The sequence below is a fragment of the Suncus etruscus genome, chromosome 5, assembly GCF_024139225.1.
Source record: "Suncus etruscus isolate mSunEtr1 chromosome 5, mSunEtr1.pri.cur, whole genome shotgun sequence".
Classification (NCBI taxonomy): Eukaryota; Metazoa; Chordata; class Mammalia; order Eulipotyphla; family Soricidae; genus Suncus; species Suncus etruscus.
Genome location: NC_064852.1, coordinates 49,508,299 through 49,522,484, shown reverse-complemented (window position 1 = coordinate 49,522,484; position 14,186 = coordinate 49,508,299). Strand labels below are relative to the sequence as shown.

Sequence of the window (14,186 nt, the reverse complement as noted above, 5' to 3'; positions counted from 1 at the left end):
CCAAAGAGAATATTATGCTATCTACAAAGTGCTAAATGACAAAGGTCTCCAATCAAGAATATTTTATTCAGATATGTTATCACTGAGCTTTGAAGAACTATAAAAAGTTTTCAGATTAACAACATCCCTGGACTACTTCAAGTCCATGTTCTCCCTTGCTTGGTTGTCTCTGTTTCTATGCCTGTTTCCATTCTTAAAAAGCCCATGTTCTATTGAACATGCCACTTCTTTCTCCTACCTAATATCTTTCTAAATAGTTTAGTAGAAATTATCTGTGAAACCAGTGTAATAATACAGCAGGTAGGGCATTTTTCTTGCATGCAGCAGACCCAGGTTCAATCTTCAACATCTATTCTGGTGCCGTGAGCCCATTAGGAGTGATTTCTGAGTGCAGATCCAGAAGTAAACTCTGAGCTTTGCCTCATGTGGCCCAAAGACAAACAAAAACCCTAAAAAAATGAATGAAACATCAAATAATGATTTATGAATGAATACATTAAGAGGCATAATACTTATTAATATGCACCAAATGAAACTAAAGTGAATTATTAATAGAAGTGAGATATTAACTGCTGTAAGAAAAGTACTAAGAAACTTTAACACCCCATTCTCATCATTAGATAAATGAAACAGAATAGCAACAAGAAATGAGCAGTCCTAAGTGAGAAGGTAGTAGTCATTTATAAGGTTTTCCATGCCAAAACAGCTGAGTTTCTAGTGAAAAGGGAAAATTCTTAGGAACAAATTACATTTTCTGACACAAAACAAATGTCAATTAAATCATAAAGATCTAATTGAGACTGTGTATTTTTATAATGTTATGGTGATAGAAATAAATCATAGGAAAAAGCTGACAAATACTCAAACATCTGAAGCAATATGCTATTAAGTAATTATTTGATTAATGAGAAAATTAAGGGAGAATAAAAGAATTCCTGAAAACAAATGCAAATGAAATAATATGTTCTGAGATCATCTGGGAGATAGCAAAATTAGTACTAAGAGGGAAGTTCTTAGCAATACAAGTTTATATTAGGGAACAAGAAATGGCTCTGAAAATCTAAGTCATCACAAGGAACAACAACAAAAAAAATCCTTAAAAATCAAATAAAACCCATGGGGCCAGACAAGTCAAAAACATCCATTAAACTAAAAGTTGTTTCTTTGAAAATGTAAGCATACAAATTGAGTAATCATATCAATAGGTATAGAGGTTTTTCACAGAACTTAACATTTGTCAATGAAATGGGGATAGAAAAGATATCTCAACATAGTAATGACTATATTCAACAATCTCAAAACTAGCATCATACATAATGGATAGAAACTCATAAAAATTTTCTTTGAGACCTGGCACAAAATAAGGACATCCACTTTTACCACTTTTACTCAACCTAAGATAAAATTCCTATCAATAGCAATGGCACATGAAATGTAAATAAAAGGAATTCAAAATGGAAAAGACATTAAACTCACTTTCCCAAATGCCATGTTAATATACACAGAAAATCCCAAAGACTGTTGGAAACAATTATATATATACATATATATACGTATATATATTTTATACGTATATATGTATGTGTGTATAAATATATATGGAGGCTATAGAATCCAAGGGCAAAAATTGTAGAGGGCAAAAAATTTAGCTCAGCTATAGGGCATATGTGTCTTGTCCTTTGCAAGACCCCAGACTGGATAAAGCCCATGGCTGGAGAGATAGTTCACACTACCAGGAATGATCCCTGAGTACTGTATTGGAAGTATTTCTTAACAACACTGGTTGTGGTCAGTCCCCTATAAAAAGATATTATAGGACTTCATTTTCATTTTATTAAGATATAACCTGTCTTTTCCTTTTTAACTTCTCTGCTATTTTACATTTTTGTGACTGAATGAACTATATTCCACTCTTTTTTATTTGTTTGCTTGTACTGTTTTTAAGGATCATAATCAGCAATACTCTGGAATTGCTTCTTTTTTTGTTTGTTTGTGAGCCACACCTGATGGTGCTCAGGGTTTACTCTTGGCTCTGCACTAAGGAATCACTCCTGGCAGGCTCAGGGGGACTATATGGGATGTTGGGGATTGAAACTAGGTCGGCACATCCAGGTAAATACTCTACCTGCTGTACTATATGTAACTCTAAGATTACTTCTTATGGCATTCAAGGGACCATGCGGTACCAGGAATCAAACCCTGGTCTTCTCCAAAACATGTTCTCTAGCTCTTCTTTAGCCTCTCCACTCATGTCTATATTTTTAATATATTTTTATTTATTTTGAAATGTTTATTTTGACCAAAGTCGCTTACATATCTTTCACAGTAATATTTTAGGTTCATTCTATTTTTTATATATTTTATTTAAACACCTTGATTACATACATGATTGTGTTTGGGTATCAGTCATGTAAAGAACACCACCCATCACCAGTGCAACATTCCCATCACCAATGTCCCAAATATCCCTCCTCCCCACCCAACCCCTGCATGTACTCTAGACAGACTTTCTATTTCCCTCATACACTCTCATTATTATGATAGTTCAAATGTAGTTATTTCTCTAACTAAACTATAAAAATATAAATAAATAAACTATAAAAATAAATAAATAAAATAAATAAAAATATTTTTATACAGGGCCAGAGAGATAGTGTGGAGACAGGGTGTTTGCCTTGCATGTAAAAGGATGGTGGTTCGAATCCCGGCATCCCATATGGTTTCTGGTGTCTGTGGGAGCGATTTCTGAGCACAGAGCCAGGAGTAACCCCTGAGCGTTGCCGGGTATGACCAAAAAGAGTCAAAAAAATTTTTTTTTGTTCATTTTTAATATTTATGAAAGACCTTAACCTACTATGCCTAGTTTTCTAGTGGTTTAATTCAATGATCTGTTCATTATTATTTCCTTTATCTGCCACAGTATTTATGACCCCCTTGCCTGATAAAATACTTATTGGTAGAATGTTAGAAGCTTTACTATGTTTGTGCTTTGAAACAGCTAAACTTTACCCTAACTTCAGCAGTCACCAATTACCTGGTATCATGAGAGGGCAACTGTTCATTTCATGTTACCATTCCATTACACCTTCACCTGTTTGTGTTTTGAATCCATATGCTACATAAGAGTATTACACAGTAAAGAGTTAACCAGACTTGATCCTTTTAATGTCTGACAAAAATAGTTTGCATAATTCATTGGAGTTCTTCTCCCTAAATTTATATATGTCAATAGAAATTCCCTTTTTAAACTCACTTTCTAACACTGTGGTCTAGTCAGCTGTGTTATTTTCTAAACAGTTGAAAGGAAAAATTGTCACAGATGACTGTGAAATTCTTTATGCTTGAAAATAAGCCACATTTAGAAGCTGAATTTTGTTTTTCTCTGTGCTTTTGAAAACCTAAAAGCAGTTTTACAAATCTTTTTTTATTATATAGCTATCTTTTAGCAGTGGAAAAGCAATTTCCCAGAAATAATGAGCCTTAAGCAGACAGGCATGTGCCCATATATAAAAATCCTACCCATTTATAAAGAGAAACATTTTATTAAAACTACTTATGATAAAGTGTCTTTTTAATTTTGCCTAGAGCAGTGACTATGTAACACATGGAACATCCAAATAATATTTAAGCCTCCAATCACTTGCCTTACACATGGCTAACCTGTGATCTCCGACACCACATTCGGTCCTATGAATACCACCAGAAGTAAACCCTGAGCACTGTCATGTGTGGCTCAAAAAAAAAAAAAAAAAAAAGAAAAAGACAAAAAACAAGCAATAGCAACTAACAAATAATCCTCATTCAAATTCCTTTTAAATGAAATTCTTACTTGACTTTGCTTATACTGGGTTTTATAGTTTGTTTTGTTTTTTGTTCATTTGTTTTCACAGCATTATTTATGGTACATAGTGAGAACGAATGAGGGGCACTCCCACCCCAGTGCTGTCCTCCCTCCACCCCCGTTTCCAGCATGCATCTCATATCTCCCTCCTTTTCCCCCCAGAATACTAGTGCAACTGGTCTCCACTTTATAGCTTGTTGTAGATAGTCTATTCTGTTGTTGTTTGTGATAAAAAGGATAAGAAGAAAAAAGAAAAAAGAAAGAAAAAAAAAGAAAGAGAGAAAAAAATTGGCCGCAACTACCAAAAAAAGAAAGAGAAAAAGAAAAAAAATGCACCCAGCTAATGAGAAAAGAAAAAAAAAATCACCAAATAATAATCACAGGAGTGAAAAGGGAAGAGAAAAGTGGAGGAAAGAAGGAAAATAAAGTAAAAAACTAACAAATCAAAACAAAACAAGAAAAAGAAGGGGTGCTGCAGTGGTAAGGTTTGGCGTTCCCTCCACCTTTTTTTTTTGTATAGGCACAGTAATCATTGGGGGAGAATGGGAATTCCCATGGCCTAGGAGATTCAGGGCTTCTCCATCCTTGAAGCATACCATCATGGAATCAACCCCTGGCTCCATAGGTGTTCATTACCTCATCCCAAGGGCTTTGTATGTGGTGCCAGGAAACTTTCCTCTCAGTTGTGGGTGAAACAATGAGGCCACTGTATCTAGCGGTCTTGGCATTTGTACAGGTCCTAGGACAGGGTCTAGGTTAGAGTCTTTACGGTTCTAAAGGTTCTGTTCCACCATTGTTATGTACAGTCTTCTGTATCAGATGCTCCCTGTTTTCATTCAGCCCCCAAGCTGAAGTATGGGATATTATGGATCTAAGGATTCTGCTCAGTCTCTGTTGTCCAAGTTGGGCCTTTGCAATAAGAAATTTTTTTTTATTTAATAAAAGTTCTGGTCTACAATCTAGGGCAGGGTTTTCCTTACCAGTCCCAAGGATAGTTCTGCCCAGTCGCAGCTGTCAAAGTCAGTTTTCTGTACATGGTGCTCTTATTTTTCGCTGTTCAAAGGACAGTACATCTTCTGGTTTCCATCCAGTGTTAGGTGAGGTGATAAGACAACTTGGTCTTGGGTCAAGTTGTCATTTCCTCATTGTCATATTGTAACTGGTACAAGTTAGTGCCAGAGCTGTGCTATAATTCTCCCAATGGAGTTGGTTCCTGGAGTTGTTGCCCAGAGCTGTATCAGTTCTACATCTGGGATCTGGGGTTTGCAGTTGAACTGACACTGTCCAATCTCCTGGAGACTGGTTTATATCCACATGACACATGTCCACCCTATTGTTATAAAAAGTGTGAGGTCTTATCTCTAGAAGATAAGATCTTATTTCTATGTCTATGGTTTCTCCTTATTTACTGTGCCCATACAAAAACGTATGGTTTCATATTGGATTGCTGGTGCTATTCTGGGTAAAGATGACTGGTTATACTCACAATTTCTGTGGTCCGGTTTTGATCTGCCATTTTATCCTAGGCAAGGCTTTAGTACCAAGCAGCACCAAAAATGGTAAGGATGTATACATTAAAATAAAACAGATAAATAAACCTGTGTTTAAAAAGAAAAAAAAAAAGAAAACAAAGGTATTTGAAGACAACAGGTGATAGTTGAGTTTGAGACATATTTTGCGGCATTACAGAACCCTATATTGACCTTGAACTAGGGGTTTTGCTGAAGCTGATTCCAGTATCATGCAACAGTCCATAGTTTGATGGGGGTGAGAGGGGCCACCAATCATGGGTCAGCAGGCATGTTGGTTTTAGTTCTTTGTCGAGGCATGAGATGGGGACCGAGAGGTGTCTTTCAATGAGGAGCAGGATGGTGGTCTGTTGGGGCAGAAGGTCAGTCTTGGTGTCCACCCAGTTAGGAACTGAGGATAAAGAGGGTTAAATAAGGGGAAGATAATGATTCAGGGTTGGGGTATGAGGGAGTAGGAGAGACACAGGGGTGAGAGGAGAGGCAATACATGATAAAGACTATATGACAATATATAGATGGACTGTTTATGGTTTAGTTTTGGAGTCAATATGAAAACACACATCCACAAAAAGACTAGAGAATAAAGGTCTATTTTAGTGTTTTATCCAAATCTTGGGCATCCTGATTCCATTCCTAGGAACAGTCTAGGATGAGGAACGTTTTTGGGTAATGCTTAAAAAGTATATTTGTCACGCAGGCACATTTGTGTTTTGAAAATTAGTATTAGTAACAAACAATACAGGGGGTCCAGTATGCGTAGGGAAGGGGTTTCCCTCCTCCACCCACCCCCCAGGGTCTGAGTTGCCAGGGCGGGCCTAGAAGACCAGTCTGGCGTGGGGGGGGTCTCAGTCTCCTGGACCAAGTGTTCAGTCCAAGAAGCCTATAGCCCGCTGTCTGCCCAGAGACCCTGACATACCAGAAAAAAGAAGGACAGCTTTCCTGGCATGTTCGCTCTGCTGGGTCCAACTCCATTTGTTTTGTTTTTGGGTCACACCTGGCTGCCCTCAGGAATTACTCCTGGCTCTGTGCTCAGAAATCACTTCTGGCTCAGAGGACCATATGGGACACCAGAAATCGAACTGTGGTCTGTCCTGGGTCAGCTGCGTGAGAAGCAAATGCCTTCCACTGCTCCACCGCTCCTGCCCTAATCCCTGCAATTCTTAATAATTAGAACCCTCCTTTTCTAAAGTTCCCTTTATTCATCAACTAGAGTCTTAGGAAAGCAGAAGCATAACTTGTTGAAACTGCATTTGTTCAGAGTGCACACTATAGAATGAGACCTATAGGCTCTGAATTATAAATTTACATAAAATTATATAAACAATAGATTTCAAATCAATGCAGTATAAAATTTTTAAGAACTTTAGCCTGGAGTGGACAGAGTGGTAGTCTGGTTTCTTTTCTTTTTTTTCTTTTTCTGTTATATCTGTTTCTGTGGACACTCAGGCATGCAGTGTACAATTCTTGTCCCACTCAAGTTTGCCCCATCCCGCTAGCAGAGAAGGCACTGTTTTTATGAGAGCCTGGTGAAAACTTTTCTCATTTTGTATTTTTACCTGTTGAAAGTTTACATGAATGGAGGAAGGTGGCTTTTGATTCTAAAAGACAGAGCTTTTTTGTGTTGGTAGATTCAGAGATTTATTGTAAAGGTACATGTTAGCTGACACTGTAGAAACTCAATGTTTTCTTATTTTCCTTTTTGTTTGTTTTTGTTGTAGTTTTTCTATTTTCTAGTGGGTCACATGTTCTCTCTTTTGTGTGTGTGTGTGTGTGTGTGTGTGTTAAGCAGTTTACTTACTTATTAATTGATTGGTTTGGGGGCCACACCCGGTGATGCTCAAGGGTTACTCCTGGCTCTGTACTCAGATATCGCTCCTGGCAAGCTTGGTGGACCATATGAGATGCCAGGAATTGAACCGGGTCCATTCCAGGTTGGCCACTACTATCTCTCTGACCTCACATGTTCCCTTCATTGGTCTCTTCTTCTCTCTCTCTCTTTATATATATATATATATATATATATATATATATATATATATCTATATATCTTTTTTTTGCTCTTGTCAGAGTTCTTTGACTTCTAATTTCTTATGAGTTCAAATTATACATAACTCTCTGTATCACCTCCTAAATTCTAAACTTTAATTTCAAATTGTTGCTGACTTGGTCTCTTTTCTAGCTCCAGATTAAAATCCCAAAGTGACATGTTAAGAATTTTAATGTTTTTCTTTCCATATATATACTCCTTGAGCACAGAGGTGATGTACATTTTCTTTGCTGCTATGTGCTCACAATGCCTAGCACAAATAGGTGGTGGATAAATAGCTTCTAAGTGAGATGAGAAATAAAGAATCCATATGAAATCTACCAATAAATGTTCTATTAGAGTTTATTTATGAAAGTTTCTATATGAATGGAACTTTTGGAGTCTTTCTTAAACAGTTTAGTCTGAAGTCACATGTTTGTTAGTTACTTACACCTTTCTCTTTGCTCTCAGAATGTTCAAACTGCTTTACATCTTAGGACCAACAGGTTCATTATACTCTAATGTTGTGCAGGCTTTGTGATTAAAAATGCTGGAAGAGGGGAAAGACATGGTGTCCATGGTAAAGTGTCTTGCATATCCCAGGCACTGATGAGTGTGGATTAGCAGATCCATCGACAATTCCCAGTTATCCAGTTGCCATTTGCCTACAGTCCAATTGTTGTATTTGTGGCAACGATCCTATATTTGATTGATTCCTGGAAGGTTCTTATTTTGGTTAGGAGAACTCTCAGACATTGGTAACTGAGGTGAAAGGTGGGTCAAGTGAGAGTGAACAGATCCAGATGTGGAAACTTGGGGATGTACTTTCACTAATTTATGGAATTCGGTTTCAATTTGTGAGGTACCACAGTTTCTTTTCTCCCTTCCAAGGAATACTGTGACTTTTGTTGATTCTCTCTTGCTTCCATTCCCCACCATAACCATAAGAAGGACCACATCCTCTGCTTTTTTGTAGTAAGAACTCTTCTTGACATTAGACCAAATCCTTAGAGAAAATTAAGTTCTCATACTTTAGAATTTCTCATTGTGGTTGTTTTGGCTGGATGCACACCAGACGATGTTCAAGGATTACTTCTGGATCTGTACTCAGAAATTACTCCTAGCAGGTTTGGGACTATATAGGATGTTGGGGAAGAACCCAGATTGACTTAGTGCAAAGAAAATGCCCTACTTGCTGTGTATTGCTCATGGGGAGTGATAGCTGGAGTGATAGCACAAGTAAGGCAGTTGCTTTGTACAGGTCAAATGTGGGTTTGTCCCCAGAATCCCATTATCACTCCCAACAAGAGTGATTCCTGAGTGCAGAGTCAGGACTAAACCCTGAGTATTGCTGTATGTGGTCTCCACTCCCCAGAAAGCAAAATTTTCTTAGGGGATTCCTACCACATTCCTACAAGTAAGTACTCCTGATATTTGTTCTTTTCATCCTTTATCCACAATCTTTTGTAAGCAGAAGTCAATATATTATGGTTTTCTAGTATTATTCCTAAACTTCCTTTCCATAATATTTTTTCATAAAGCAGATAACATAATTTTCACAAGCATTATACAAGTTATCTATGTAAATAATGTTTCCTTCAAAATATTTACTTTAAGATACAAGATTGGTAGAATTCTTGGCCAGGATATTTTTAGAATTTATATTCTATTACTTCTCTTATATTTTAAAGTCAGTAAAATTCAACTCTATATCAATATCTGAATTAAGGTAAATACATACATATATCTTTTCACTCTGTTTTACTTAGAACACCTTTCCTTCACTGTCTTTTATGTATTTTGCTTTGTTTTGATTTGGGGGTCATACCCTGTAGTGCTTTGACCTTACTACTGGCTCTGAACTCAGGAATTACTTCTAGCAGGCTCAGGGGACATCTGGGATGCTAGAGATTGAACTTGGGTTGACTGTGTGCAAAGCAAGTGCCCTACCTGCTATATTCTCTCTTAGCCCCACCTTGTCTATTTTCTAAGTAATGAAAGACCCATATATTAATTAAAAATTCATAAGTAGTTTGGTTCTTTATCAATGTTGACATTTGCACATGGAAAACTTTTTACTTGTCTCTAATTTTAGGAATTGGTAATCTCTAAACTGTCCCTCATGTTTGATATTAGAAACACTGTTATCTGCATCCATTGGAGTTTAGGGTTTTATTTTTTTTACATTAACCATGTAAGTAAAATAATATTTCTTATCATCTGTAGGAAATGTTTGATGTGATATTGGATGAAAATCAACTTGAAGATGCATGTGAACATCTGGGAGAGTATCTCGAGGCATACTGGCGTGCCACACACACAACCAGTAGCACCCCCATGACCCCACTGCTTGGAAGGAATTTGGGCTCAACAGCACTCTCTCCATACCCCACAGCAATTTCTGGATTACAGGTATTGTCTCTTTTCACTGTGATTCTACAACTTTACAATAAAAAATGTAAAAGGAAGAGTAGAGGGAAAAGGACTAATTCGGTGGCTTAGAACACATGCCTTGCAAGGTAAAGGTTGCAAGTTCAATCCCCAGTGCTACTTAGTGTGCTGAACATGCTTCTGAAGCTCTATAGTCTGTAATTCCTCAGTACCACATGCATTTTTCTGCCTCATAGTAACCCAGTATAAACATCATGACAAAACAATACCATTCTTGGGAATGTTCATTGGGAGTCCAAAAACAATGCAGAAAAGACATCTGCACTCCTATGTTCATTGCAGCACTATTCATAATAGCCAGAATTTAAGAAACCTAGGTGCTGAGAACAGATTAGAGGATAAAAAATATATGTTAGGGGTGGAGAAGTGGTACAGAACTCGAGCTAGCCTAGGAGGGAGTGTGGTTTGATCCCCCCATGTCCCATATGGTCCCCCCAAGCCAGGAGAGATTTCTGAGCGCATAGCCAGGAGTAACCCCAGAGTATCACTGGGTGTGGTCGAAAAACAAAAACAAAAAAAAATTTTAAAAAAAGAAAGAAAACTCTGTTACATTTATAGAATGGAATACTACTCAGCCATTAGGGAAAATGTTATGAAATTTGCTTGGACATAGATAGACATGGAAAGTAACATGCTGAGTAAAATGAGTCAGAGAGGGAAGAACAGACATAGAATAATCATACTCATTTGTGAAATATATTTTAAAAAAATTTGTAGTATGAGAATAATACCAAAATACAATAGAAATGAGGTAGGGAAGTGCAGTTAGGACAGAAAGAAGAGACCAATGATATTGATCATTATCACCCTGAACAAGAAGTGAGCGGAAAGTAGGTAAATTGATATGCACAAAATCCTTTCAACAACAGTATTATAAACCATGGTGCCTAAAAAGAAATAATGGAGAAGGAAAGAAAGAAGAGGTAGGGAGAAAGAGAAGAAAAGTGAATCATTATAAAAGCTCAATTTTGGGGGTTGGAGCGATAGTACAGCGGTAGGGCGTTTGCCTTGCACACAGATGACCTTGGATGGACCTTGGTTCAATCCCTGGCATCCCATATGGTCCACTAAAGTCAGGGATGATTTCTGAGAGCATAGCCAGGAGTAGCCCCTGAATGCCAATAGATGTGGCAAAAACAAACAAACAAAGCTCAATTTTTAGGTTTTCGAGGAATGTCCATATTTTTTTTTAATAAGGTTGGACCAGTCAACATTCTGACCAGCAGTGAATGAGAATCCTTTTCTCTGCATCCATGTCATCACTGGTAGTCCTTATTCTTTTTGATGTGTGTCAGTCTTTATGGTATAAGTATGTTGTTTTGATTTGCATTTCCTTCCGTGACTAATGATGTGGAGCAGTTTTTCATGTTTCTTTTGGTCAATCTGCATTTTTTTTCCCTAGGGGAAGAGTTGTTTATTGGTCGTTTGCATGAAAACAGAATCTGGGGGTGGGAGAACAAGAGGGCAGGAAGGAGCTAGCAGAGGAAGTTTCTGTTTATTTCCCCAGTTTTTTGAGGGAATAGATATTTTTTCTTATTAAGATCTATCAGTGTCATATTAACCACTTGTTAGAAAGGTATTGGAGAAATAATTTCTCTCATTCTGTGGGTGGTCTTTGTATCCAGGAGATCATTTCCTTTGAGGTTTAGACACTTCTTATGTAATGTAGATCAATTTATTTATCTTTCCTTCCTCTTGCTTGGTCAGTAATGTTTTATCTTTGAAGATGCCTTTAGCGTCAATATCATGGAGAGTTTGGTCTATAGTTTCCTCTATGTTCCTTATGGATTCAGGTCTAATATCAAGATCTTTAATTCACTTTGATTTGACTTTTGTGTATGGTGTTAGTTAGGAAGAGGTCTGAGTTCATTTTTTTGCATGTAACTGACCAGTTTTCCCAATACCACTTGTTAAAGAAACTTTTCTTGCTCCACTTTTTTTTTCTTGTTTATTAAAGTTTAATTGATCACATACTTGAGAGTATATTTCAGGATACTACATTCCATTCATTTTCACTGATTTGAAGATTGGTCTTTATTCTAATATCATGCCATTTTAGTTACTACTGAATTATAATTATATTATAATAATTATAATTATAATTATAATGCAATTTGAAGTTGGGGAAAATGATGCCTCCCATCTTCTTTTTGTCAAGGCTTGCTTTAGCTCTGGAGGTGTGTTGGTATTGTACCATATGAATTTTAAGAGTATCTAATCTATTTCTTTGAAAAAAGTCATTTGTTCAACTGCATTGAATCTCTGCAATGCTTTGAGATGTATTGCCATTTTAATTAAGTTAATCATCCCAACCCATAAGCAGAATGTGCTCTTTTTCCTTATATGCCCTTTTGCTTTTTGAAATAATCTTTTGTAGTTTTCTTTGCATAGGTATTTTACCTTTTTATTTAAATTGATTCTATGGTACTTGATGCTCTGAGGCACAATTATAAATGAGAGTTTAAAAAAATTTATCTTCATTATTTGTATATTAGGAAAGCCATAGACTTTTGTGTGCTAATTTTGTAGTCTGATCCTTTACTATAAAAATCTGTTTATGGGGCCGGAGAGATAGCAAGGAGGTAGGGCATTTGCATTGCATACAGAAAATGGTGGTTTGAATCTTGACATCCTATATGGTCCCCCGAGACTACTAGGAGCAATTTCTGAGTATAGAGCTAGGAATAACCCCTGAGTGCTGCCAGGTGTGATCCCCCCAAAAACAAAAACAAAAACAAAAAAAATCTATATGTTTGTAGAAGTTTTTTTGCATAGTCTTTAGGATTTTCTAAATATAATATCATGTCATTCACAAATAGTGAGAGATTTCTTCCTTCCTATCTGGATGCTCATGATTTATTTTCTTACCTAACTGCTATGACAAGTACTTCTAGTATTATATTGAAAGAATTGGTAAGGGTGTGCTACCTTGTTTTGTGCCTGATCTTAAAGGGACTGCTTTTACTCTTTTCTCTATTGAGTATAATGTTTGCAGTGGGCTTGTGGTTAATGGCTTTGACTATATTGAGGAAAATTCCTCCAATTCCCATGTTGAAAGTTGAAAGCTTTTTAAAATCATGAATGCATGCCAAATCTGTCAAATGCTTTCTCTGCTACTATTGATTTGATCATATTTTTTTATTTTATTGATATGGCTTTTATTTATTGACTTTCATATGTTAAATCCTTCTTCCATACTCAGAATGAATCCCACTTGGTCATGTGTATGATTTTTTCTTTTATTTGCTAGTATTTTGTTGAGGAACTTTGCACCTGTGTTCACCAAGAATATGAGTCTGCAATTGTCTCTGTGTCTCTAGAATGACCCTGAATTGTGCGTTGTGGGATAAAAAATAGATTCATGAATGAATATGCTTCTCTAATATAAACAGAAATGATATGTTGCACTCTATTTATAAGGATAACCCTCTTACTCACCTTCACTTAGACATCCACTCAGTATGAGTGAGTGCCCTTTATCCACTTTAAGAATAGTGACCTATTCTTAACTGAGATGAACTGTCTAAGCATATAGGGACACCATACTATAAGTTTCCCTGTGATTTGAAGAAAATGTTAAATTATATTTTCTGAGACATTAAATAAAAACATAAGATGTTAAGTTCAATGAACAGTGTTGAGAAACTCAACTTATATCTGAATATTATTTTTGCAGAACATTTGTTAGAGACAAGATTTATAATTGTTTTGTCAGTTAGCTGGCTTTAATTATTTTATACTTATTTGAGAAAACATTGTGAAGAGATTTAGATTTAAATAGGATACAGAAATAAATATTATTTATGGGTTTCACAAATCATAGTTACATTAAAATATTATAATGGGGAAGCTGGAGAGATAGCACAGCAGTAGGGCATTTGCCTTGCAAACAGCCAATCCAGGATGGATGGTGGTTCAAATCCTGGCACCCCATGTGGTCCCCCAAGCCTGTCAGGAGCTATTTCTGAGTGCAGAACCAGGACTAACCCTGAGCACTGCTGGGTGTGGCCCCAAAACATATTTATATCCCTCTATACCTATATAGGTGTATATATAGATATATTATAATAGGTTTAAGAAACATTCAGCCAAGATAAAGGTGAAGTGTGTGATTTTAGGAGACAGATTTTATCAGTTTAACAAAGGAATAAAGTAATTGTTGCTATTCTGAACTCTAACTTATTTCCCAACAGTAAAATAATCCTCATTTTTGTAATTTCCCAATAGTAAAATAGTCCTTACTTTTGGTAATAAAAGTAGAATCAGTAGGCCTTCCTAAATTTATTAAGCTCCATTCAGCACTTAACATTCAAATCTTTATTTGAATCAGCAGCAGTAT

The 14,186-nt window shown here is 36.4% G+C and overlaps 1 protein-coding gene across 4 annotated transcripts in view; it reads left to right on the top strand.

Annotated features, from left to right (window-relative positions):
* Window positions 1–14,186, top strand: part of CACNB4 (calcium voltage-gated channel auxiliary subunit beta 4) — a 356,270-nt gene that overhangs the window by 335,481 nt on the left and 6,603 nt on the right. For all 4 annotated transcript variants that reach the window (XM_049773007.1, XM_049773008.1, XM_049773009.1 and 1 more), the window contains one exon: window positions 9,623–9,808. In XM_049773007.1, the coding sequence (XP_049628964.1) occupies window positions 9,623–9,808 (186 nt within the window). The remainder of the gene's footprint in view (window positions 1–9,622; window positions 9,809–14,186) is intronic.